At 46.1% G+C, this 26422-nt stretch overlaps 1 protein-coding gene across 4 annotated transcripts in view; it reads left to right on the top strand.

Annotated features, from left to right (window-relative positions):
- Positions 1 to 1611: 1611 nt before the first annotated feature.
- Positions 1612 to 26422, top strand: part of LRP4 (LDL receptor related protein 4) — an 83456-nt gene continuing 58645 nt past the window's right edge. For 2 of the 4 annotated variants that reach the window (XM_055717331.1, XM_055717332.1), the window contains exon 1: positions 1612 to 1813. In XM_055717331.1, coding sequence (XP_055573306.1) covers positions 1729 to 1813 — 85 coding nt within the window. In that variant the 5' untranslated portion in view covers positions 1612 to 1728. The remainder of the gene's footprint in view (positions 1814 to 26422) is intronic. The other 2 variants (XM_055717329.1, XM_055717330.1) reach the window with 1 other exon arrangement.

The raw sequence follows: 26422 nt of genomic DNA on the forward strand, positions 1-26422 counted from the left end.
TTTTCTCTCCCTGAACTTCAATCCACTTTTCCCAGCTCTACCACTTCAATCATCTTGAACTCTGGCATCCTGGAGTTTATTCCTTCACAATAACTGCTTCTTCTTTCCATGCGTCATTCTGTCACTGCTTCTGAATCAATGTTAGCATAGAGAGTTTTTTTAATCTCTCCACCTCAATCAGTCCCTCTTGGCTATCTGTGTTTGTTGTTACTCTTTTGCAGCTTTGTACGCTTTGCCTATCAAATATGTAGAATTCAATGCCATAGTCTGTGTGCTGTTGCATTCATGCTACGTAAAGTGGATTGATTCCCATCTTGCAGCAGCGATTCTGCATATAAAGCAATAAGTCTGCATTTTTTTTAATTTTGGGGGCCATATATTATAGATTGATGCAAGGTTTGCTGCTTACTGTTCCTTATGGTGTTCTTGCTCTTGGGAGTTCTCAGTAAAGCTCTGTGTTGGATTATTTTTTCCTTTCCATTGAGCTCAATTTGTCAAGACTCAGTCCCTGTTTCAATTTTATGTTGACGTTTTTAATAACATCCCTTGTCTTCACTATTTTACACTTAATTAATAGGAGTGGCAGAATCATCTCAATCACATGCTGTGCTGTTTACTTGCTCTTGTGATTCTTTAAAGGAGAGGATTAACTGCAGATTGCTCTGGCTTCATCTATATGAAGGCTTTAAATAAGACCATTCCTGCGATTGGCCCTTTGGTGTCAATTTGACAAAATTCCCCATCTTCCCCTGTGGTCCAGAGTTTGGACTATCTGAATCAGGTTTCTATTCAAGTTAATACTTTGAAATCAACCAAGATTAATTATTTGACAACAGTTTCTCACGTTACCAACCCTATGTATTACAACGTTGAATTACGCCACAGAGGAACGTAAAACTGGCTTTAAGGATGATGCCCGGTGAAAGTCCGTCTGCTTTTAATTGCAGCGCAGACTATAAGGCACGTCAGACAATCGTCCAAGTGTCAGTTTCTACCCCTGCAGGCAACGACCCTTGCTCTGTTTTTGGGGTATCCGAGATTCACAGAGCAGCAGCCGTCTCCGGCCCTCCCTCACAGCAGCACACTTGTGATGAACGGAGGGAAAGCCCGGCCGTTTCGCTGCGATAGCGACAGGCACGCCGGGCGAAGCGCTCGGCACCGAGGCGCTTCCAGGCGTTCGGTCCCTGCAGGGGGTTTGGCAAACGGGGACGGGTGCAGGCAGCTGGCACAAGCCGGGAAGCGGTGGCAACGCCTGGGGGAACCGCTGGGCCACCGGGGGCTACCGGGCAGCCAAGAGCCCGGAGCGATGCTCCTCGCCAGCTCTGCGGGGCTTGGGGCGGCGGGAGCCCCGGGGCCGCTCTGGGAAGCGCTTCCCCCCCCGCGGCACGGGCGGAGAGGGGCCGGGGGCGAGCCCGGGGGTCTGCCCGCGAGGCGGGCTCCAGCGGGCGGGGATGGGGAGGGGGCGTCCGCCCGCGGAGCCGCGGCCCCTGGACCGCCTCTGCCGCGCCGAAAGTTTGCGAAGTGCTTCGGCGCTGGGGGGGAGCGGGGCGGGGGCTGCCCCGGCAGGGCTCCTCCTCCGGGGCCGGGCCTGGGCCGGGCGGAGCGGGGAGCGAGCCCCCAGCCCCGGAGCTGCCGCGGCCGCGGAGGGAGCGAGCGGCGGCCGCGCCGGGGTGCTTGGGCGCAGGGGGAGCCCGGGACGCGGCTGCGGGCGGCCCGGGCGCTGCCACCATGAGGCGGCGCGGCGGGGGCTGCCTCCTGCCCGCGCCTCCGCAGCTCCTGCTGCTGCTGCTGGGAGCGCTGCTCCGCGCCAGAGGTAAGCGGCTACCGCGGCACCCGCTGCCCCGGGAGGGGGCCCGGCCGCCGGCCCCGGGGAGCGCGGCCCGGGGCGCGGAGCCCTGGCTCCGCCGCGCCGCTCACCTGCCCGCGCCCCCGCGGCTGGGGCGCCCTGTCCTGCCCTGCCCCGCCGCGCTTTGTCCGCGCCCCGTCCGGGCTCTCGCCTCCCCCGCGCCCCGGCGCGGCGGCCCGTGGCCGGCGGGGTTCCGCGGCAGGCCGGGCGCGGGGGTCCCGGGGCGGCGGGGTGCGGGGGGCGCTGCCCTGGCCGGGCCGCCGCGAGCCCCCGCCGCCCACGCGGCCGCTACGCCCCGCGGAAGTTTGGCGGCGGGCGCGGGCTTTGTTCCCGCGGGGCGGGCGAGCGGCGGGGCGGGCGCGCAGGTTGCCTCGGAGGCTGCCGTGCCCGGCGTGTCGGGACAGCCGCCGCTCCGCAGCAGGAATGCAGCCGCGCACCGCCGCCACGGGCCCCTTAAAGGTACAGCCCGGCTGCGCGGCGCGGCCCCCGGCTACCTGCCTGCCTCGGCGGGGCCGGCGCCGCGCCTGGCGGAGCGGTGCCGGGGCAGCAGCGGCACCCGGGGCAGCGGCGAGGGAGGCAGGGGCTCGGCCGCCGGCCGGGCGAGCGGGGCGGCAGCTCCGCGAAGTCCCGCCGGTGGAAACTTGGAAGCTTTGTGGTTGCTCTATCAACTGAAAAGCAATTGCTGGTTCTTCGTCTTGTGCGGTAACGCTTTATTTGGCGAGTGCGCCCGGTGGAGGGGCAAACATCGGGACGCTGCGCGGAATTGTTTATAGAGAGTTGGCAGGCTTTTGGGGGAGGGGTGCGGAGAGGAGACACGCACCTCACTGCTCTCCCTCCGCTCCCATGGCAGCTGCTGTATAATTTCACCCATCCGTTTTCTCCCGTGCTACTCTGAAATTACAGGAAGCATTTGCAGTGGGGCTGCTGACCTCCATCGTTCGGCAAGTATTGCCCCTGGGGCGCAATCGCATGGAGTTTGGGTTTCAAGTAATATTATTTCTCTTCTAACAAGAATCCTAATTGCAGGCAGCTTTGAAGAAGGTGCTAAACCAGCTTGGAGTGGCAGAGCAGACAGCTGCAGTTCTGTGTATCAGAAAATCTGCTTTTTAGTGAACCAGAAGTGCTCTTTAAGTTCCCAAGTGCCACACAGATACTTAGCCTGCAGTCTAGGAGAGAGAAGGATCTAAAACCGAGATCTTAGTGTAGGTGCAGATCTGGATGTGTTTTATTTTGGCCGTTACCCAGGTGCTCCTCGTTAATGTGTCTGGGCTGTTAACAGCCCTGTGGGGGATGTCTGATTGTAAAGTGCAGGTTTGCTCGTAGGTGGTTGTGCCTTGATGTCTCCAGGACACTTTTTATGGCAGTTTGTCTCTCTTTCAAGTAGTTTGCCCATCAGGGCACTTTCCTATATCATCTTGTCAAATGAATGTGAGTTTATGATTGGGTGTGCCAGCTGCTTCCAGAGGCGAGCATCCTCTTCCCTTCATGGGAAGATACATTTTGCAATGACGACACAGTACCCAAGGAATTTTTTTCCTCTTTGAAGCAAGAAAATACAGGACATGTCAGCATGGAGGTGTCGGAGAAGATGCCAGAGTTTGTGGTGAGTCGGTGTTCTTCCCCTTAGCTAGAAATTTCTTGTCGCTGTCCCTTAGAAGTACCTGCAGGGATGGTGTACAGCTTAACTGTCATAAAAGCATTCACAGCCACAGAACTCGCAATGCCAAACAGGTAAACTGTTAGAAACGTGTGGTTGTTTACCACTGTGCCTCAGTACAAGAGCAGGTAAAGCAAACAAGTGTGCAAGATCAACCTTTGACCCTCTTTTGATGGATAGTGGCAGTTAAAGCTGGAGAAGTCTGTGCCAAAAAAAAAAAAAGGTCTGCAAGTATCTTGAGCTCTTGGCAAAGCACCTTGCAGGTAAAAAGGGGTATACAGAGAGAATTCAAAGCTAATGCCATGCACTGCTGGTGCGCAGTGATGAAGGTGGCCCTGATGTTAATGGTGAGCTGTGGTAGTATAAATACAGAATGTCACAGAACCTGTCTGGGTGATGTGCTTGCCCTTCTGGCTCCTGGAGCTCTGCCAGAAAAATATATGGCTAATGTCAGAGTTTCACTCTCTGAACATCTTGGCTACATATTAGAGTCACAAACCTAACGTGATATCTCTGTAGTAGTTTGCAGTGGGAACAGTGATCTCTGTTACCTGTGCTTGGCACTGCATTGCTTCTGCAGCTCTCAGCCAAGTGCAAAGCCCCGTTTTCCTGTTGTCAGCTTGCAGCTGATAATGTTCTACTTCCTGGGTGTGCTGAGGGGGCCTGGCTTTACTGTGGGTCAGGCGGGATGATATTCACAAATCTCACGATCACCCTGAATTACCTCAACTGTTTCTTTTTGTCAAAGTGATGATGGCACTGAGTAACATCCCCTCTCTTCTAAAATGAAGAGTAAGATGCTGCAGGAGGCTGACACCACAAAGTGGTGGTGTTGGGGGTTTTGTTTCATTTTATTTTGTTTGGGTTTGTTTTGCTTAACAATTCTGTGTCAACTGAAAACATGGTAGAATTAGTGGAAAAGCATAAAGCATAAGTCTTCCAGTATGAAGTTAACATTATTGTTTCATTTATGTAGTGTAGATAAGCAAATTTTTTTATCTTCTCTTTCCAAAAGCTTCCAGTTGAGTGCTTTAGCACTGTTTTCTGCAAGAGAGAATCCCTTCTTGCATCCTGGGAGTGTGGGTGTATTTAGCAACCAAATTAATAGGTGCTTAAAGTGCTTGCATTTCCACAGTGTCGAGTGAACCTTGAAGAGGGATATTCTGTTCATGTGGACCATAAAATAGCATTCAGCAAACTTGGAGGTGTTTGGCTACTTTGTGTTCACTGAAGTTACAGAAGATAAAGCGGTTGGATATAAACCTGATCCAGTTGTTTGTAGGTCAGACCAGAAGGCGGTACTTGTTCTTATGTTAACCAGAAAAAGAAATGGAAGTGGTTTATATTATGTTTTTACTCCTAGAAACCTGTAGTTCCCCAGACTGGTGAAGTTAACATTTAAAAAATAATTAAAACATTCATTCTATGAGAATGATCTGTAGTCTGATAGTCCTCTTGAATCTTCCTGCACTCTTGTGAAATAGGCAAATATTATCCTTGTTTTGTAAATGTGGGAAGTGAAGTAGAAATTGTCTTGCCCAAGGCCAACTCCATTTGCCCTAGAATGCAACTTACCATTGAACACAATAGCATATATGCTTCATAACACTTATAAAAGCTGATAAAGAGATGTTATCTTGAAAACCAGTCAGGGTTTTAAAATAGGTTTAAAAAGTGCACGTCCTACACCTTCGTTGAATTCCTCTGCTGCTCATTACTTCTGGCTATTTCTCTTTTTAATAATACTTCTATTTCTCTCACTGATGATCAAAAGAGTCATAAAACCACAGAAATTTTACTGGCTCTCCATTGGAAAGGGTGACTTGGTAAGTGAAGCGTTGTTAAAAGAAATGTGTAAGCAAAGTGGACACTATTTCTCTTCTCTGTTATTTGCACCTATTTGTGATGTTATCTTGAAGGGGTTTACTTAGTAAGGTGATATATACGCACATGCATGCGTACTTAAATTGAACATCTTTCAAGATATCTGGCTTTGGCCGATACAACATCCAGAGCTGCAGCTCTGGCATACAGGAAACCCACACCATTAATTGGCATACTGTATTTAGTGGCTGTCTGTGCTTCACACAGATCATGGCAGAGAACGCTAATTGTAGTTGTCATTCATGAATCCAATATGCTTGATGGTTGGGTTCTTGCTTTTGCGTCTGTAGTGCCTGTGGTTCTTGGCCATGGCTTTACGTTAGGCATTACTCTTTTTATGGGCTTTTGTTGTCTTTACGGCATGAAGACTGGGCGCTGTAACACATCTTGCATCTCTTCTTCCTATATAGTCTTCGCTGTAGATTTCCATTCCCCTGTACTAAAGATAGTAACTGCGTGGATCCAGGGGCTTGTGGGTTATTCATGCTGTATGAGTAGTCACTCTGGGACTGTCACCTTGGGAGTATTTGGCTGCCATCCTGTTGTGGGTGAGTTTATGTTCAGCTTTCTGGGCATTTTTTTGCCTCTGTTACGCAGAACTGGCTGGTAAAGGCTGAAGTATTCTAGCCTGTGTATTTAGTCTCAGAGAGTCTTGAGCCGCAGTCAGGGTTTCTGCGAGGAGCAGAACTCTGCTGCTGTGAGCCTAGATGAAAGGAGACTCACTATGTAAGGACAGCAAAATAAGTTTTCATAAAGACTTTATTAACATCAACCAGAACTGATGTTTGTGGGCTTTTGCCTTGCTAAATTGTGGATGACTGAAACTCCTCATATCAAGGAATTAAGTTTGTTGTTTAAAATAGGAGAAGTAAGGGGATTGAACAGTTGGGAGCCTGATTCTGGTGGTATGAGATACATTGCCTATAGCAGGATGCTTAATGTCAGTACAGCTTTGGGTTGCGAAAAGTAATAACAGAAGCTTTTGTTTTTCATGAGGTTCTTCTTAGGTCATTAGGTTTTTCTGGTTTTAGCCACCAGTCAGCAAGTCATAAACCATGAAGATTAATGGACAGTATTGTATATGCATATTCAACGTTTGTACTGCAGACTGCAGTTTTGTCAGAACGTGTATGACTGAAGGCTGTGCAGGCTCTTGTTCCTCAAGCTGTTGTATGTTAATAACAACTTTCTGATGTTGAGGTACATGAAACTAAGAAGCACCAGATTTTTCCCCTGAATGGGTTGGGATGGGAATAGAATTTACCTCCCTGTACTATAGTGATGAGGCATTTTAAAGAAATGTTGTCCCACAAAGCTTCTAGTAGAGAATGTGTTTGCCTGAAATCAGACCCCGTATTCTGTAGTGTCAAGGTGAAGTTTTACTCCAGCTGGTAAATTTAACTCCAGTGAGACGTTCTTAAAACTCTAGGCAGGGGAGACCTCTCTCCTGGCTACCAGCATGGTGACTTCCTCCGTATGCCCTAGCGGGGCATAGTCTTCTGTGTCCCTTTGTTACTGCCTGACAGCCCCTCCCAGCTGCTGGAGCTTTCTGTTTCTATTGCATAGCAGCAGTTCTTTAATCAGAAATCTTGTTAGTATTCAAGGATAATTGATCCGACTCTCTGGTAGGGGGTGGGGACCCAGCCTTGCATCCTTCTCCTACTTGCCACCCCCAGTTTGACCCCTGTTGTCTCTTTGTTTTCTCCTGTTAAGTTTGTGCCAGTGATGTGTGTGTGTGCTGTTTTTCCAAGCAGCCTGAAGTTGGCTGTAACCAAGAGCAGCAGTTAAATAGAGCCCGATTTCCCCGCTTCCTGGCGTTTAGTTGTTCGGCTCCATTTTCTGGTCTTCTGTGTTTTTGATTTGCAGAGAAGGAACTTACTTGGTGCCCCCGGGCATCTCTTAAATCCATTAGAACAAACTCCATTATTTCACTGTACTTAGAAATCCTCCTCCTTTAGTCCCAGCATCCATCAAAATAATGTATCCTCTGTAAGGCCCTCTGGAAAATGTTTAATAGGATCTTGAAAAGAACTCTCAAGGAGAGTTCCAGTTGGGAAGGGGAAGGGGGAGGGGAGAAGGCTAATGGAAGATCTGACTGTGACTTGCAGTAAGCCCAAACTTGGCCTGTCAGCTCTCCCTTCACCTCCATGCCGAGGGAGTGCTGAACCGAGCCGATCCAACACTGGGATCAAAGCTGGAAACAAAAGATTTTGGGAGAAAAATTTCCTGCCTGGCCAGGAGGCAGCCACACAAAAGTGGTGTGTAATTTATCATTTGAAGTTTATTTCTGCTGTGTTCCTTCTGGAGAGGGAAGGGAAAAAGAAGTGACTTTCTTGCTGTTTCCGAGAGGATAAGTGATGACTTTGGAGACTTGAGGCAGGAGGGGGTAGAGATACCATGGGAAAACTTTTTCAGTGCAGTCTGTACCCAGGTCTTCTCTTCTCAGACATTCTGTTGGGGGTGAGGATGACCCTATTCTTGCCTTTCAAAGTTTCAGGGAGTGAATACTTTTAACTTCTTTGGTCATTCCAAAGTCTCAGTGTATGGAGTGGCTCTGCTCTTGGCAAAACCAAGTTCTTTGAATTTCTGAGGTGTTTTTCTTACTTTAAGGATTCGTCTAAGTGCTGTGGCTCTGTAATGTGGAGGAAGAGGCTATGTTTGCCCCAAAGGGTTTATAGTCTAAATTGGACATCTGACATCTGATAAGGATCAGGGATGTGATAATTCTAGTGGGATAGATAAGGTCAAATATTAAAATAGCATACCTTTCTAATTACATTTCCTTTAGCTTTGGTTTAATGGGAAAAGCTTCTGAAAGTTTTTCATTCTAATCACTTCTTAGAACAAGGGTAGAGAGGGCTTTTTGGGTACGAGTTGGCATCAGAGACTCCTGAAAGCTGGTAACTGCAGAAATAAGTATGAGGAAGCAGATGCAAGAGTAGTGTAAACTATGAGAAGAAGGAAAGGGGATACAGGAGTACAGATATTAGCAGAAGCAAAGATAGGTATTTTGGAAATGAGAGCCAAGGACCTGAGCTGGCAAAGGAATGGAAGAACCGTGTAAGGAGATCCAAGTGGAGTAATTATATGGGATCTGATGGCAGAAAGAGGTGTTAATTAGGTACTATAGAAGATGGAAATCTTGAAAGTGAAGATGAGCATTGAGCAGAACTTAACTGCTGAGGCAGGGCAAGACATGTTAGTAATGCTCTAAAGGAGGATGCGACAACTTGCCAGGGACCCTTGACAGTAGAGTCCCTGGCGTACTGGGGTGATTTGATGAAGGATCAGGAGCTCAGCAATAGGGGCAGAGGTGGAAAGGGAGACTGATATTGGCATAGTGCTGAGATGGCAAGCTCACAAGATAGAGGTAGTGACGGAGCTGTCTGCAGCAGTGGAATATGGGGCCTGTCAGGCTTGGGACCACATACAGCCAGAAGGGTTTTTGAGTGGGATGTCTAGGAAGATGTTTTGGAGGACAGCCCTGTCTGGAAAACTGTATGAAATGGAAGGGCAGAGTTGGAGAGAAGCTAGGAGGTGGGAGACGATTGCCTGGAAAAAGGCGTGAAGTAAGAATAAGAGATTACTCTGGGTTTGGAAAGGAGTCTGAGTAGAGAAGCAACAAGACTGGTGGCAGAAAATAACACCATTCCTGGATAAAGAGGCTACTTCTCTTCCTCTTCTCCATTAAGAATTGCTATGTGAAGTCACTAGGGAGAACTGTTAAAACACGAGCATGTGATGTTCTCGGCTTCCTTCTCTGAAAGGCTCATAAGAAGCATTGTGTGACTATGCAGGAAGGTTAGAGGGAAATAAGCACTCTGCTCCTTTAGCCTGAATCTCCAGCTCTGTCAGTTCATTGACTTGGTGACAGCTGGTAGTGTCTGGGAGAGGTTCTTGCCTCAAGGTGCAGCCGTTCACTGTAGCAGAACTGTGTCTCATGGGATCTAGGATTAGAATAAAATACACACCTTCATTTTTTTTTTTTTCCCCTTTGTGCTCCCACCCAATTTTAGTTCTGAATTTCTGTAGCTGCTGAATAGTCAAATCCTTTCTTTGCAACTCTGAGGGCAGGGGAAAAAATGATAAGTCTAAGGGCTGTAATTTCCTGCTTCTGTTGCGAGCTCCTGATGATGAACCAGGAGGTGGGATAATTCTCTGAATTAAAATGGCATTTGTTAAGAGGAAGCCAGCTTTACTGCTGTCCTTTCTTTGTGAGTCAGGATTTGCAACTTCTTAAGGCTTGACAGATTTAGGAAATGAGGTTTTTGAGGCCTCGGAGATGGTGGTGTTCTTACTGATTTTTTTGAAGCCTGTTACTCTTGAAAAGCCTGAGTTGAGTTTCTCATGGCTGGAGGACATGCCCCTAATTTGTGCTGCCTTTTTAAAGGGGCCTTGATCAGCACAGTACCTATTAGCATGAGGGAAAACATAATGGGTCTGGCTGTGAGAGGAAACCGGAGATTTGTGGCCTGGGAAAGGGAGGTAGATTGGAGGTTGCCATTCTGGAGCCTTTAATAGCCAAGAAGCAGGAGAGGATATTCACTGCTGGTGGACCATCTGCTTTTTTGTCATGGGTCTCAAACAGAAATGTTCAGTGTCTAAATCTTAGAAAGCATGATGTGGGAGACCCAAGTTAAAGAGCAGGTTGACTTGAGAGCTGTGTCCATGCGGAGTCAAAGTGGTGAAGGGATTTTTCCTGGGCATTGACTGGGTAACAGGGAAGGACTGAATTGGGCTGGTTGGTGAGGTTGTAGTCCTTTGCCATCTTTGCTGAGGCTGTAGGGAAGGCTGCCCCTGGGTCTGACTTCTTCCCCCTACCAGAAACGGCAGCTGCAGGGGCTGGAGGGTGTTGACTTCTGAACAGCCGATTCCCGGGCAGTAAAGACGATTCCTGGGCAGTTAAGATGTCTCCCACAAGGGTGGTAACCTCATGTGTTGTTCCAGTTTGAACTGTCACTGCTCATGAACCGACACCCTCTACAGGCCTTTGTTCACTGCATTTTTGAGTGTAAGGAAGAATTCTGACCTGCAGTCAGCATTACCTTAAATAACAGAAGGCCTTTAGGCCTTTTGGGCGTTTGTTGGTTTGCTGGTTTTTTTTCCAGGCCCAGGGTTCTTGTTGTCTGTGGAGCAGGTGGATCGCTTGTCTGTGCTTCAGTTCTCCTGGAAGGGCAGATTCGTCATCTTCGGCAGTTGGTACCAGTACCCAAGCAGGGAAGAGCAACCAACCTTGTTGATCCCAGCTTTCTGCAGCCTTCCACTACAAACTCTTTTGGCCTGAAGCGGCTCATCCACGCACAGGAGAAGCCTGTTGTTTCTCTGAGGTTCCTCTTTGTTTGTGACCTGCCTCCTGTGAACTGGAAGATGGGAGCTGTAATCTTCTGTTGCTCTTACTGCAAATTCCAGACTAGAACAAAATCGGATAATTCCTTAGGTTAAGTTTTCCAGTCAGCTGTCCCTAGAACATGTTTGGGGTTTTTTGTTTTGTTTTGTTTGATTGTTTTTTTTCGTACTTCCTTTCTTGCTTGTTATGGTTAGTTCTTCATCTACAAGTCTCCATAAGTCTGGGAGCAAACATTTAAGCTGGAAAGGAATGTAAAAAAAAAGTAAAAAAGAAGAAGGAAAAAAAAAGGGCTAAGTCCTGTGATACTCTAGTAATTTTTTGTTGGGTGGTTGTGCTGGAGAAGCAAACTTGATGACAGAAATAGGTATGCTGAAGATTATGCTGAAGCTTGGATTATTACTTTCTGAGAAATGACCCATGAGCAATTTTTGTGCTGCAGATGCTTTAGAACAGACTGACAGGGAGGAGGGGGTGGCAGGCACGTGTCTACTTTAAACACTTGGCAACCCCCCCTGTTTAGCTTCATCGGTTATGCGAGGCCAAATCTAACACAGTTACAGTATAGAACTAATGGGAGATACAGGGCAAATTAAACCTATGTGCAATCCATCAATTGTAGGATAAAAATAAACAGTACTCAGACAGAAGCCTTTGAGCAAGGAAGGGAGGGAGGCAGAGATGACATCTTTGGTATGTACATCTTGACTTACCCGCTCAGGCGAAACAGCCTCTGAGCTCAGGCTTCCGATTAAGTGACTGGGACAGCTGCCAAAACACCTACGTTTGCTAGCTGATGTGCTGCAGTGCATCGGTCCTGCAGGTTGATCTGGGAAAGACACGGAGTGATATCGAGGTTTGTTTGGGGCTCTTTCTTGAACAATGTCATAACTACGTGCTCTGCATCTTGTATGTCGAGATCTTAAAATAAATGTGATGGCGATGCTAAAACTGCCTGTTAAAGTGTTGTGCAAAAAGAGGGCCATCGGAGTTACGCCACTGAAGACCAGGCTGCCAAGGGAGCCGGCTTGTCTGACCTCGTGGGCTGCATACCACAATCTTTAAGGTATGTGCTGTATGGGCTCCGTGCCCTTTAGAGACAAGCAGAAGGGGCGTGGCTGACAGTAACTATAAAGAGAGAATTATTCGCTTGCAGGATGGAGCTGGGTTGAGGTGGGCATGCAGCGAGGTCCCTCTACACCCCTGCACTAGCCACCCTCAGGAGCCCTCCCGTGCCTAAGGCTCTGTGCCAGTGTGGATGTGCTAGCTATGTAGTGGCTCTAGCAAGTAAGACACACTTCAACTACTCAAGCCGTGAGGACTGATTACAGTGGAGATTTTCCTGCTATACTATTTGATGAAAAATTAAATATTTGACTCCCACGAGAATGAACTCCAGAGCTCTGTATGTTCTTACGTTGTAACCAAAGGGAAGGTAACTTTTTTATTTTCAGATGTGTGAACACAGGATTGAATCTTATGTAGTGATGGCTACAGGGTAGAACTTGAAGGATTTCCGTTGCTGATCTTTGCATAAAAAGACTGTTTCAGTGCTGTCTCAGCCAAAGCAGCAAAAGCTGTCTCCACCTAAAAGTACTAGAGAACCATAGACTGAAACCAAATGAAAATGCTGTCCATTCCTATGAAAACATTGTTTGTGGGATTTGGCACTCCATTGGAGGCTAATGAAGCAAATAACTTAATCCAAAATCCATCTGTTTGAGAAACTAGTCTGAATCTAAACCAGAGCACAGGTTTCTGTAACAACAAAAAGTCGTCCAAACCTCCTAGCCAACTAGACTGCCACAAGTTATTGTGCAAAGTTGTTATGCTGGCAGATCAGTACCAAATGAAATGTGCAAAATCAAGTCAGACTCCTACCAAATACTGAAACGTGCAACTTTGAGTTGGATACAGGAGAACATCATAAATCAAATGGTAAATGCTTGGGAAAGAGAAGTAAAGGGAGAGACTGAGAAGGAAATCTCCTAATCTTTTGAGTAAAATATAGAAGAAGATTAGAGAGAGCAAGTAAACACCTACCTTACTAGAAATAAAACATTGTTCCTTGGAATATTTTAATTTCTATTGTTGAATTCCATGCCATGTAGCCTTCTCTGTTGAAACCTATGTGGAGGCAGGCGCTTCATATGTTGAATCCACTTCTGGGAGAAACTCAAGTGTGCCGTCTCTTACATGTGGGTAACACTTGCAGAGCTTGTTTTGCCAATAAAAGTGTCTTTGAATTGACTGTGGTGGGATGTGGTGCAAGTTCTGATGCAACATGAGGCTCTTTGTAAGTGCAGATTTTGATGAGAACTCATCTCTAAAATCTCTGGTAATTTTGTTTTCTTGTTGCTGTTGTGAATTGGCTCCTTCCTTTCTGTGGTCCATTGTTGTATGGTTGATGTTTGAAAATGAAATGTGTTCCATCTGGTTAAGAAATTTGATTTATCCTTCGAGGCCTGAACTGCTGCTTTTGCTAGTAGGAAATAAACAATGTTCCAACTGTCCCTAATTATCACCCATTTGCCTTCCTGCAGATCCATGGCTCTTGCAAGGGCACTAGAAGAAATAACTTATGGATCATGAATTGCATTTTTCCTCTCCTCTATTTCTTCATCTCTGTCAACGTAGTCCTCTCCTCCGGTTTCAGCTTGGTAAATTAAATATGCTGCTTGGAACGATTAAACGATGGGCTGGTCAGTGGGGATGTGGCTTGCTTTAGGTGACATTAGGAATGTAACTGCAAATGACTTCAAAGGGCATGTTACTGATTTGGAGTAAGGTTTAATATAGTCTTCCTTTATGAGAAACATTGTCTTCAAAATACAGTTTTAGAGTAATATAAAGCCCGTGGTGTGGGATATCAGAATGAGGGGAATTTTTGTTCCTGCTGCCTTTTGCTTTCAGTAAATTTGGTATCCCTCTGAGAGAGGGAATTTTTTTTTTTTTTTTTTTTTTTGGTGGGGGTGCTAGGATGTTGTCACTGCTGAGGATTTTTCTCTGCCCGCAATATTTGCGGCTTGGCCTCTAGCTGCAGGGCTTCCTTGACCCACAGGATGTGGTTTCTTGTTGTACCTAATCCAGTGTAAGTGTGGGATGCCCCACAAGAGCAGCCTTGCCCCTTATCCCTTTGGTAAGTCTGTGTGTATGCCTGCTGGATTGATCTGGTGCAGAACTGACCTGCAAAATGGTGAAACCAGTGGGTTGTGTGGTGTTGGCGAGCAAAGAAGAGAGTTGCTTTGCAGTGAGCTGATCGGTATAGAGCTGATGGAAAGATGGAGGGAAGCAAGACCAACCTTTTTTTGGCACTGGCTTGCTACTACTTCACTTTGCCTTAATGGTAATTTGGAAGAGCTTTCCCTGAAAACAGGGGAAGGTGAGAATTCAAGCCCAAGATTTAGTTTCTATGGCTCGTGAAAGCATAGGCCTTTTTATTGTATTGTACTTGTTTTACACAGTCTTAATGCTGTATTAGCTTCAAAGTGTGGTGAAAGATCAACCTGTAGATGTTGCAGCGGTTGCAGTACGTCGGTGGTGCCCGTTGTGGTGGAAGCTTCTATTCATTACGACTGGAAGCAAAGACCTACTGTGTTGTTTTGCTTGGGCTAATGCAGGCTCATGTTCTGAGTTGTTGCCAGAGAAATTGTCAATCTAAACATGACAAGCTTTATCCTCTTGCTGTAGTGTGTTGACTCTTCTTCCTTCATCTTGCCTTTTAAATGGCTGATGTCAAAAAAACCCCTCTTTGCTAGACCCTTACTCGCAGAATCTGGATCGAAATTCTGCTTGCTCTCCCCACCCCTCTCCGCTGATGCAGTGGTGTGTCATGGTGTGTCAAGCCTGGCCTGGGTATGGACACAAAAGGAGGCATAATCCCACCCTTCTCCAGAGTTGATGCAGAAATGGCAATGCTAATGCCTGGTTAGTCAAAGGAAGATGGAGCTAGCTGTTTGGAAACATCACCTGCCCAAATGGCCATTCCCGTTCTCCCTGAATGAATATGTGGCAGGCTGAAGGGGAAGATCTACGTGGGTTGAATCTCACACATGAATTGTCAATTGGATCATGTAAAGATTCGCTCTGATGGAAATCAGAGCTTCACAGCGTTACATGCAGTGTGTGCATTTAATGACAGTCCCTACTCTGAAGAGTTCGTAATTTCTGCATGCAATAAATTGACAGATGTATCGAATAACGAGAAAAAACCACAACGAAATGCTGATCAATGCAGTAAATAGAGGCTCCACTTAAATGCATTGCCTTTTAGTCTGTATGTTGATACTCCTTGTCCTGTCCTCTCCATCCCCAAAATATCTTTGTTGAAGCTTCCTTTCTCTAATCTTTCCCCACCCCCTGCTCCTTGGCATGCTGCATGCAACATTATCACAGTTAAATAGACACATTTGTTGTGTCTGGGGTCTGATTTCTGGGAGAGTGAAAATTCTTCTCAGCTGTGGGAAGACAGAAGAGGATCTAGTTGCTCATTTTGTCCTAGATAGTGCGTGTTTCTGTTATCTGCCAGCATGTTCAATAAATGGTTAGCGTTAGTCTGAGGAGTATCATATCTGCACGCAGCTCACAAAGATCTTTTTTGCATCCATGACTCTTCCACCCTTTCCCCTATCCTGACTGTAGCAGCTCTTAGGATGGATCGCAAATGGATATCTCGCCATGTAACCACAAAGGTTAAGAAATCTGAGAACAGAAGCGTAACTTGGACTTGGTTAGGAATCCAAGTGTTAAACCCTGGATTCCTGACTTGGGACAGTTTAGCTGTGGTCAGCTTTAAATAATAATTACTGAATGTTCCTTTCTGTAGCAGCAAGCTAAATTACTGGGTAGAATTCTGTAAATACGTAATGGGCTTCAGTGGCTGCATTTACCCAGTAGCTTAAGTGTTTTCCCCCATAACCTTTGGAGATCATCTGTACAGAACTTAACTTGGGAGTGCCCTCTGTGCATGCTGTGATATAAAGGTTCCCTATGATGCTTGGGCCAGGTGTGTTAATGGCTAGGTCGTTTTTGGTTGGGGTTTATTTTGGGGTTTTTTGTTACTTTTGTTTTTCTATTTTCTTTCCTCTAAGGATAGTTGACAACTTGATTTTGGAGTCTACAGAATTTTTTCTTGCAAGGGTAAAAAAACTGAACCATGATGACTGGTTGCCTAAGAGCCAGTGTTTTTCTGTATACTGAAGTCAGTGGCTTTTCCCCAATTAGAATGTTACATTTTTAAACATTTACTGTGCTCCAGTGTAGAATGATCTAATTCACCTAGTTTATTCCTTTTCATAAGGATTTTCAGCACAGCAGCATGCGTATCTTACTTCTAAATGTAGAAACACTTGGTAAACTGACTGTAAGAAGAAAACAACTCTTGAGCCACTGTAGTAAATATATCTGTAAAGCCTTAAACAGGAAATGCACCCAGCTTCTTGTCGGCTTGGCCCTGAGGCCATGGTTCTGCAAGCAGTGAAGCAAAGGGAGGAATCAAACCGAACTGGGTGAGGAGGAGGAGTAGGAGTTGGAAGACCTTCAAATTTGCTTCTTTTTGCTGCTCATCACCCGCTGGACCACTTTTCCTGATCTGTTTTTTTACCAGGCTGCACAAGGCTGTGCCAGCTTATGGGGGTCATGGGACTGGGAGTAGGGGAAGGAGGGCTGGGAGCTCTTTAAGCTAGCGCTGTTGATGACTATGAAACCGCAGTCTTGGAAGTTTCTTCCTCATTTTGAGCGAGTATCAGTTTGGAGGACCTGGGAGCTGTGTTATCACTTAAACAGTCGGATCAAGGCTGCTTCTTGTCCTTTGCTTATTGTGCACAGAAGAGGGTTTGTTTTGGGAGGTTATCTGGCAAAGAAATCAAGAAACCGGGTTATAGCGTGAAGGGCAGAAGATTAGATCTTCCCCATGGAAAACAGTCATGCTTTTCTGAGGACTTGATACCTAAATCATCTTGTATGTATTTCAGTTTGCCAAGTGTTTGTGTACTTATAAGGAGGGACATGGGAACGATTTCCAGAATGCTGTTGCTATGTGTAATTCCATGTTTTCTGATGGTGTACAATAAAAAAATGGAGGGAGGGGACTAAACCTCTAAAGAAGCACACTTCTTGGAATCTGGCATTAATGGACCATATTCAACCTCGGGATAAAGCACCAGGAAATGGGAAAGCTAACTGAGCTCAGCCTCTGAGGTTGAGATGTATGCTATCATGACTGTAATGGTGCGTAGCTTAGTGGTGTGCTGTGACTTCAGTAGATCTGATCTTGACTCATCAAGGCTTGTTGGCTGAAGGTCCAAATGTACCAGATGTTCTTACTTAGAAAATGATCTGTAGGAATAAATGTTATGTTCGTACAGTGTCTGGGAATGGCAGTGTAAGGTACCAGAAATATTTAGCAAATTTAGTCAAGATACAAACTGCACACTAAGGCCTTTTTCCCCACCACAGAAGTACTTTTTTTTTTTTTTTTTTTTTCCTGACTGAAAAAAGTAATTTTACTGCAAAACCATTAAAATGGATCACTACATAACTCTTCCACTTTGGAGAGGAAAAAAGTCTGTGTCCAACTGAGGAAAAAAAAACTCATCACAACAACTTCCCAGGATCTTCTCAAGGTACATTGTAATTACTGGAGATAAAATTCTGCTACAAATAGAAGTAACTAGATGAGTAGCCCTGCGTTCTGCCACATCTTTACTACTATCCAGTCATTTTAGGTAGCATTTATAGCACTGATGGGCTTGGGCCATTCTTTGATCAGCGGAAGTGCTCTATACTCGGCTGAATAACATCACTTTTTGCAATGCCCGCAAATTGCCTCAAAAGCTTGATTCAACTTGATTTGTCATTGTATCCTACTCCCCAAAGTACAGTGGAATAACAGAAAGAAAATACCTCTTGAGTCATTGCAGTAAATGTATCTCTAAGACTGAATGGAAGACACCACGCTGTCTTTTCATGGTCGGGTTTTTTTTGCCCTGAGATCATGGTTCTAACGAAAGGCAGTATGCCTGTATGTAGGGTGAACTTTTCCTCTGTAGGCAGAAGAGTTTAAAAGGCTTTCAAAAACCATCAAACATTCTTCTTCCAGGGCTGAATGATGTGTCCACTGAAATGATTTTGGGCTTTATGAAGAATCTGTGTCTTTCATTTAGATGTGCACTTCAGATCCTGGAACTTGGTCCAGAAGTAGTATCAGAAGATAGTTCTTAATAATATTTGTTAATACAGGCTCTTCTTCTGAGAAAAATCTGCAGGCATCTTTAGCCTGCTTTTGTGTGGAAGCAATGGATATTTCAATATGTGTGCATATCTTCACACACAAAAAACTGGTCCCAGAGAATAAAAGTTTCATGAAAATAGGCAGCACAATAAAGGGAAGGCACCACAGAAGCGACTTGGCTGTGGGTGAAGATTTCTTGTGAGTTTGCATTTTGTTAGACATGAAAGAATCCCCTCCCTCTATTTGGCAACAGATGCACCAAAATAGACTATTAAGAGATGAATCCATCCGAAACTGGCTTTGTTAGTTCTGCTTTTCATGTAGCTATTGAGATTAATCAGGTGTGCAAGTTGGAGTCGTGCTGGACATAAGCCTATTTCCAGGTTCCCAAGCAGTGGCAGTGGTCCAAGCGGTGAGTTCACCAAGCTCAGGAGATACTTAGTCTTCTCTCCCTCGTTAGGAGGCAGAAGTCTTCAATGAGCATTAATTGGGTTGCACTTTAGGACTGCTCAAAAGCTTTGGCTGGTTTGGGATGTGGCTGCTTGGCTGCAGAGTGATATTTCTGGCAAGAAGTGTGTTAAACTTGTGTTCTGAGCTAACTGGCTGCTGGCTGGTTCCCAGATATGAATGAGAGGTTTGGGGTGGGGTGGGTTTTGGTTTTGTTTTGTTTAAACTTGTGATATTTTTGGACTGGATTTTGTCTGTTAAGGTTCTGATATTGTGCTCATCCCCAGTTTAAGGGTCTGTGGGAAGCTGTGGTCTCTTGTGCAACAAGAAATTTTAACTAGGATATCTGAAATAATTACTGCTCTCAGTAATCTGCCCAGTACCTCTGAATGGCTGAGTAAGAGTTAGAATATTGCTGAATGTCACAATTTACAGCCTGGCAACTTCCATTTATTTTAGCATGCTGGATTATAAACTGGTGCTTTAGGAGCTGCACGCAATTGTCCTGAGATAATATCTTGCCAGATAAGATCCTCTGGATTGCTGGGTCTGGTCTGATTGAACTGGAAGGAGGCTGCAGGCATGATGATTTTTTCCCACCGAAAACTCAAATCTCGTGGCCTTCAGGCTGTGTTACAGTGCCTGTGTGCCTCAGCCTTAGCCTGGCCAGGGTAGACGCCAGCTGAAGGGCTTTTGCTGAGGGCAGGGAAAGGAAGGGAAGGTGTCCTATGTGCTCCCAAACCTCCTCAGCGTCTTGGAGCATGAGGCATGTTTTATAATGCAAGTTGAACCAGTTTTGATGGTCTTTCCTAATTAGTTACATCAGAAAGGCCAAGGATCTTTACTTCTTTTACTGATTTTTTTTTTCTCTTTCTTTTTTCCTGCCTTTTTTTTTTTCTTCTCCCCTTTTGTCTTGCTTTCAGTTCACCCATCTGCATCTGGTCTTGCCCAGGCAGCTGCAGCTCTATTTGTATGTTCCCTGGGGGAGCTCTGGTTCTCCTTTAAGATCTCCTGTTGCTTTGGGAATTCACCTTTTAGACATGGTGCTTCATTAGCCTCTCTCATTTATTTAGTACTGTGAGAAAAGATTTCCCCTCCCAAAAAGCAGAAGAACGAGTTTCCAGCAGTATATGCTTGGGAGAAGAGTGTCTCTATGTAAATAGAGCAGGTTTAAAAGCCTCCTGCTATTGGCAAAGGAGCGGCTGGGGAGTTTTTGAAGGAATATTGTTCGACCGAGTTGGCACTGGGATGCCCTTAGGAGGCGAGGGATGAAGAACCCCCTGCTCTTCCTTGCCCGGGGAAGGCTTGCTTGCCGGCGTGCCGCCATGCTGCCCCTATGCACCATTGCCTCTCAGCCTCAGCACAGTCACTCCTTTTTGTTGCTGCTCGTTAAGCAAAAAGAGCCATTTGGGGGATTTTTTTGACCGTGGGGTCCTGCCTTTCCTCGTTTGCCGCCCCTCTCCCCCGCCGGGCGTTGTGGGAGAGTCATCCCCTCTGCAGGCGGTGGTGGGAACGGCCCTGGCCTCACTTATCACCAGTGACAAATCAATGGCAGCCTTCAGAAAGCTGGCCCCAGGATCCCCGCTCGCCCAGCTCTGGAGCAGTGGGAGGCTTCCCTGGCGGATAAAGGACTCCTTGCAGCCCTGACTTGTTGCCTTAAATCTAACTGAGGAAACCTTTTCATTCTTTTCGGCAGCGGCCCCTTCCCCTCTCGATTTGTCTTGGGGAAGGTGGCGGCTGGTGGGAGGGGGGGAGAGATGGGAGTGGGGGAGCATTGGGGTTTGTAACCATTTTTTCTGTTTCCTTTTCACAACGGTCTGGCTAGTGCATGCAGAGCTGGGCTCACAAAGCCTCCCCGAAGCGCCCGGAGTCCCGCAGGGCTCCTCACAGTGCAAGTTTGCTGTGTGTATTCCTACGAACAATACAGCTGGGCCCAGCAACGGGCTCCAGCTTTGGGCAAATATTTCCACAGCTCTTCCTTAATCGCTTTTGAGGGGAGGAGGGTGAGATTGGTTTGAGAGGTGGGAGGGGGAAAGAAAATTTGTATATGCAAGGGAGACAAAAATAGAGATGGGTGGAGGGATTTATCTCTGGCTTCTGCGGTCCAGGCTTCTAAAGGGAGCCTTTGTCAGCATTCAGCCTCCATGCTAAAGCTAGAGAGGGTTTGGGGAGCATCAGTGTTGGATCTGAGGGAGGAGGGAGATTTAGGCAGACCATAATGGTTTGGGCTCATCCAGTCTCCTTTTTTTTGTTTTTCTTTTAGTAGGAGGCATTAGCTGACAAGCCCCTTCTGGGTGGTTTCATCCAAAGCGTTGGGGGTAGGCTGAAAGCATGGCCTTTTCTTGTGCTAAGTACGTCTAGCTTATTTCTGCTTAACTGTTCTGTATGGTTTTATGCTTGACTTCGTGTTCCCTCTACTACCTGTGAATTATCTCTCAATTTCTAGTTTATTTGATCTGGTTCCCAGCTCCAGATGTGGAGGAAGTCAGAGAAGTGATGTCTCTTTAAAGCAAACTGTTGCAGCTTGACTGTCTGATAGGTTTTGGCCTTGGGAGTTCCTTGAGCCCCATTACTGTAGTCCTCGGATAGTCAGGTAAGCTCCTGTCTATGTGCTGGTTCTGTCCCCCGTTTCTAAAGCTGCAGCGGAGATACCTAACCATCATGAAACTGTGTGATTGTGTCAAGAAGTAATCATTCAAGCTACATTTCTCTGTAGCGTTACAAGGAAAAAGTAACCAGGCCACCTCCTTTAAACATTCCTTTCCATCCCTGCAGGGCTGGCAGCAAGCATGGCACACCCATAGCGTGGGGCTAAATTCTTGCATCGGCTGAGCTTGTGTTGCACACATGATTTGCTGTGTATTAAAGATTCAAATGTCATCTTAGACCTGACGGTGGTGTTATAGTAGGAATGATGCCAGAAGCATAATCCTTGTTCCAGATCTATCAAGTCAGAAATTTGGGCAGGAGATGCCTACCTGTGTCAGCACTCTCCCGGAGCAGGGAATGCTCTTGCTCTAAGGTCATTGTTCCACCGATGCTGAGCATCACAAGGGGCTGTGTGTGTGGAGACTGGACTTCCTGAACTCTCCGGCCAAGGCCTGGTTCATCTTCCATTGCCAGTCAGTTAAATTCCAGCAAAATTTCCAAACTGAATCCAGTCTCCAAGCAATTGGCAGAATTCAATAAGTAAAGGCTTACCCTGGGTCAGGTTGTGGGAAAATACGCAGGAAGGCAAGACTGCTGTGCTGTTGTAAAGCTCACAGTAGAGTTCTTTGCATGGATGTAGCCAATGCTTTTAAATAAGGGACATCCTTGCCTCTCATATGGAGGTGAGGGTGCAGGAAGAAATTACTAATATGCCAAATGAAGACGTGAATGTACATAACTGTCTTGATGGAGAATTTCAGGCATCCTTATCCTTGCTGGCATCTGGTGACAACCCCTTTCTTCTATATTCGTTGTACAGTATTTGTAGAAGCATTCTATCCTTATAGCATGACAACTACATGTGAGGCAAGGTTTGTAGGGAGAGAGAACAACTTTAGTTAGACCAACTAATACGGCTGGAAAAACAGACAAGCTTTTGGGAGCAGTTTCTCCTGAGAACTAAATTAGAAGCTGAGGTTTTTAAATGAAGTGCAAGTTCAGAACTGTTGCTTTGAGTTCAGCTTGGCTGTGTTGGTGAATTAGAAATTCAAGGGGAGGTTCCTGATACCTCTAGAGCAGAAGGAGGATGGTGTGTGGGAAAGGGCTGGTTGCTATAGAGGCCAAGTCTACCTCAGTCCCTACCTGATTTTCTCCTTCTTTTTGGTTGATTAAAGTTTGACCAATTTCTAACTTTCCAGGCTCAAACTTGAAGGAGAGAGAAAAGAGTTTCTGCTTAAAACTCTATGAAACTTCAATTAGAAATGATTCACTGAGTTTGGAGAATAAGGATAGAGAGAAAATGCACCACCCTCACCACCCCGCCCATGTCGAAAATCTTGCCAGAAAAGCTTGAGAAGGTTTGTTAAGCCTCCCATGCTCCAGAAATACAAAAAAACCAGAAGGGGCTTAAAGGTTCTTTGGTGTCTCTGAAATTCACTCGTGCATGGTGGAGTTGTAAATATTTGAAAATTGGTATTTGTATGTGCTGAGTAAGAGTTAGAAAGCCTGTCAGCCAAAGCCTCCTTGACTCTTTCTGTGATGGACGTTGACGATCCAGTGGCAGGCGTGGGTTGAACAGGAGCTCTGCTCCAGTTATTCCCCCAAGCGGAGGGCTGCGGGGGAACTGTAGCCTAGATAACGCCTCCTGAGGGGCTGCCCTCTGGGCTGGGGGGTCCTTCGCTGCCCTGCAGGCCATGAGAAGGAGAAGGCATCTACAGTAGGCTAGTTCTGTGTGATAGGATGCAGAATTGAAGACTATATAATGCAAGAAATAACATGGAGTCCCCTATGGAGCTGAGTCTGTCATCCCATAAGGCTGTAGAGTGGGTGTGCCAAAACATTGCAGCTGTGTGATGCCGGATACTGAACGATACATCCTGTCTGCCTGTTCACATTTTTCCAGGTAATAATGAAGGGTTAACTTATTGCTCGCTCTTTTCCATCTGGATCACTTAGCTGCACTTTTTACATCAGCTTGCACCTGGCTCAAACTTGAGTATGTGTACTCAGTGGGAATAGAGAGAAAGGTGACTTGTTTGCACCTGATTTGGATCATGTTTGAATTTCTGGGCATGGCGGGGTGTGTGTGTGTCGAAAAAAGAGAAAAGTTTAGGATGAAAGAATAGCAGAAGAGATTTGGATTCTTCTTTACAAAGAAGTAAAGCAGCTTGCTGAAAAAAAATGGGATGAGGGAATGGGTAGATGGAAGGAGGGTGCTGGGTACCAGGCGTGAGGTGGGACACTGCCTTGTGCTCCCTTTTCCTACGTCTACCCTGTCCCTCTTGCTCCCAAGTCCCACTTCTCTGTAGTGGCTCACCCACAAAGCAGCTTGTGTCTTTCAGGTTCTTTTCTGTTGCCTGTCCTTTTTCTTAGAAAGTTTGAGAGGCCTGAGGCTGACCTGTTTGGCACAGTGTTTTACTTTCGTACCACCTGTGTTGCTCCCCTTCCCTTCTGCGGTGTTTTACAAGCATCCAACACTTCTGCAGACCATTCCTTGGCTCTCCAGGTTGGACACCCAGGAACAGAGGTTTCTGGCTTGGGACTCTGGCTGTCTGAGACCTATAAAATGGAGCTGATGAAACCATTCACAGCAGTAAGACGTGAAGACAAATGAATCTGTGTTTATGGACTGCTTGACTGTTACGGTGATGAATACCATATAATAATTTTATATTCAGTTCAGACTTTGTAGTGCAAGTAATGTGGGGACTGTGTGGTGTCATAAAGTGCAGAAGGGGCCTGTTAAAAGCTGTGCAGGTGAATTTAATTCTAGGATTTCATTAAAACTTTTTTAACTTGCTTATAATAGATTTTAAATGTCCTGTGTAATCAATAGCAGCTGGATTTGTTTTCTTCTGAAGCATACTGTATAAGATACTGTCTTTCCCAGGCTGTTGCTCAGTTCTGCGTACCAGGAAGCGACCCTTTTAAATGTACACCTGTTAAAGTAAATTTACTAAAAACTTACAGGTTCTGTAACACTAGACCCGGTCCCTCATTTCCCTACAACGGACAGCAAGCTCGTGTTGGGAAGTCACGTGTGTCTCTTAGTGTGCTATTTACTGCTGCCTCTGTGGTTAACCTGTTCCTCATGGACCATTCAGTGGTGCCTAACTTTTTACACTGACACATTTCCTGCTTTGGGGAGTATATATTTATGTGAGTGTGTGTGAATATATTATAATATTTTCCTTGGAGTTGTCCCATAGCATTTCCCTCTTGTTCCTGCTCCTTCAGGAAGAGGAGACCCAAGTCTCTCGTAACACAGCGCCAGCAGCCTCTTTTGACCCATTCCCTGGTGAATGAGAAAGTCGAGTAAAGGCCACAGGTCTGCACGTGAAAAACACAGGGAACATGAGTTGAGATCCATGTTAATTCCCCCCCGGAAACTGCCTCTCTGTAATTACAGTTCCAACATCCTGCAGAAGAAAAGGGCCCTGTCCCCCCTACAGCCCCCCTGGCAAATTCGATGCTCCTTGCAGCAGGGAAACCAGGCGTGGAGCGGAGCAGGTCAGCTGGGGCCTGAGAACAGTCCCCTTCTGCCTCTTCATTGCAGGAGGGGGGTGGGGGCTGTTCCTCTCCCCAACCCCCTTCTTGCCTCTTCCCCCAAATCTCCCAAGTAAATACAATTTTATTTTATTATATTGCTGCCGATCTGCTGTTGTTTTTCATACAAAAAAGGTGGAAGGGGCAAGAAGGAACGAAAGAGTCTGGCGACAGGAAGAGATGAATTGCTGAAGAATGACACTGGCAGGGACTATTGTTCATTTTAACGCTGGAGCAGGAGCAGAGAGAAACGTTCACACGCCATTCTTGGGCATCCTGCTGGGCAGGCAAGGAAAGGGGCATTCCAGCTGGTCATGAGATTTGGCTGGACAGATTGAATTGGGCTGAATAGAGTGCTTGCCGTTTTTTATTATTATTATTTTTTTCTTATAAAGAAACCGACTGATTAATTGCAATGGAACCCGATTAAAGGGAGAGTCTGAAACCCACATAGACATTACAGACATAAAGCTGTCAGCCTACCAGCGTGTGATAACTGGGCCTTAACCCTTTACAAGGCTTATGGGGGATGGGGGTGCTCACCGGAGTCAGCATTGCTCAGTCTGTGTTTACATGTTTGTGTGAGAGAGGACTTCTGTCATTTGGGGAAGGAGTTGTGTGCACAGCAGGAGACCTGTAAGCAGACTATATCTCATGAAGGACAAGTGCTTGAAGAATGAAAATAAGGTTTGGGGGATATTTTGTTTGTGGAGAGGTTGTACAGGGGTTTGCTCAAACGTTGCTGGCTATATTTTAATAGCTTTACAGATTTTAGCAGCCCTTGTCCGTACCTGTCTCCCCTTTTGTGCAATCCTAAATGTGACAACAGGAAAAATCTGTGAAGGAACCTGTAAAGTTCCACAGACTCCTTGGGGATCGTTGCAAACGAACTTTGTAGAAACGTGAATACCCCTGTGGTGCATATAACATAAAAAAACTAGGTAAGTATTTTAAAGGATGCTGTAATCTGTGTGAGAGCAAAACTAGTTCAGCTGAACTTGGGGACTGATGTGGAGATTGAAGACAGACAGACAATTTGGACATACGTTATTTCAACAGTGATGGAATGGAATTTCAAGATGCTTAAAGACCCTTGCTGTGACGGAAAACTCTCATTTTTATTATATACTGGTTTCATTTCAAATGTGTGGAAGAAAGTCCATGTTGAGATACTTCTGGTTTTCTTTAATCTATTTTTTTACGCAGCTGATTTAGTGTCTGGGCATGGTTGAGTGCCCACTGCTCATTCTCTTGCTTCTGTAGTGCCATGTTTGTAGCCAGCTTCTTCTGTTGAGAAGCACAGATGATTTATTCAAATAGACTCTCCAGGCTTTGAAAAGGGTCCCTGTGAGGAGGGGGGTGGGGGTGGTGGGGCAAATGGCCTTGCCCCCCAGCAATGTTCAGCTTCAAGTGTGACCCAGTAAAGGATGGCGTGTAAGATCTCTAATGAGTATGCTCTTCAGTTGTTTTATCCTTTTCTACAGCACCCCATGCACATGTGTGCCTGCTGGCTTGGAAATTTTTCCATAGGGAGGTGGAAAGAGTGGAGATACAGTTGGAGCAAATGAAGGTCCTGCGTGGGCACTGGGAAGGTGACAGAAGGATTGCTTTTTGCTATCTAAAGCTCCTTGCTCTTTCCAATTAATTGAATCGCTGAGGTTGGAAAAGACCTTTAAGGTCATCAAGTCCAATCATTACCCCAGCACTGCCAAGCCCACCCCTAAGCCATGTCCCCAAGTGCCACATCTGTGCATCTTTTAAATACCTCCAAGGATGGCAACTCAGCCACCCCCCTGGGCAGCCTGTCAGTGCCTGACC

Source organism: Falco cherrug, chromosome 7, assembly GCF_023634085.1.
Source record: "Falco cherrug isolate bFalChe1 chromosome 7, bFalChe1.pri, whole genome shotgun sequence".
In the NCBI taxonomy this organism is placed as follows: Eukaryota; Metazoa; Chordata; class Aves; order Falconiformes; family Falconidae; genus Falco; species Falco cherrug.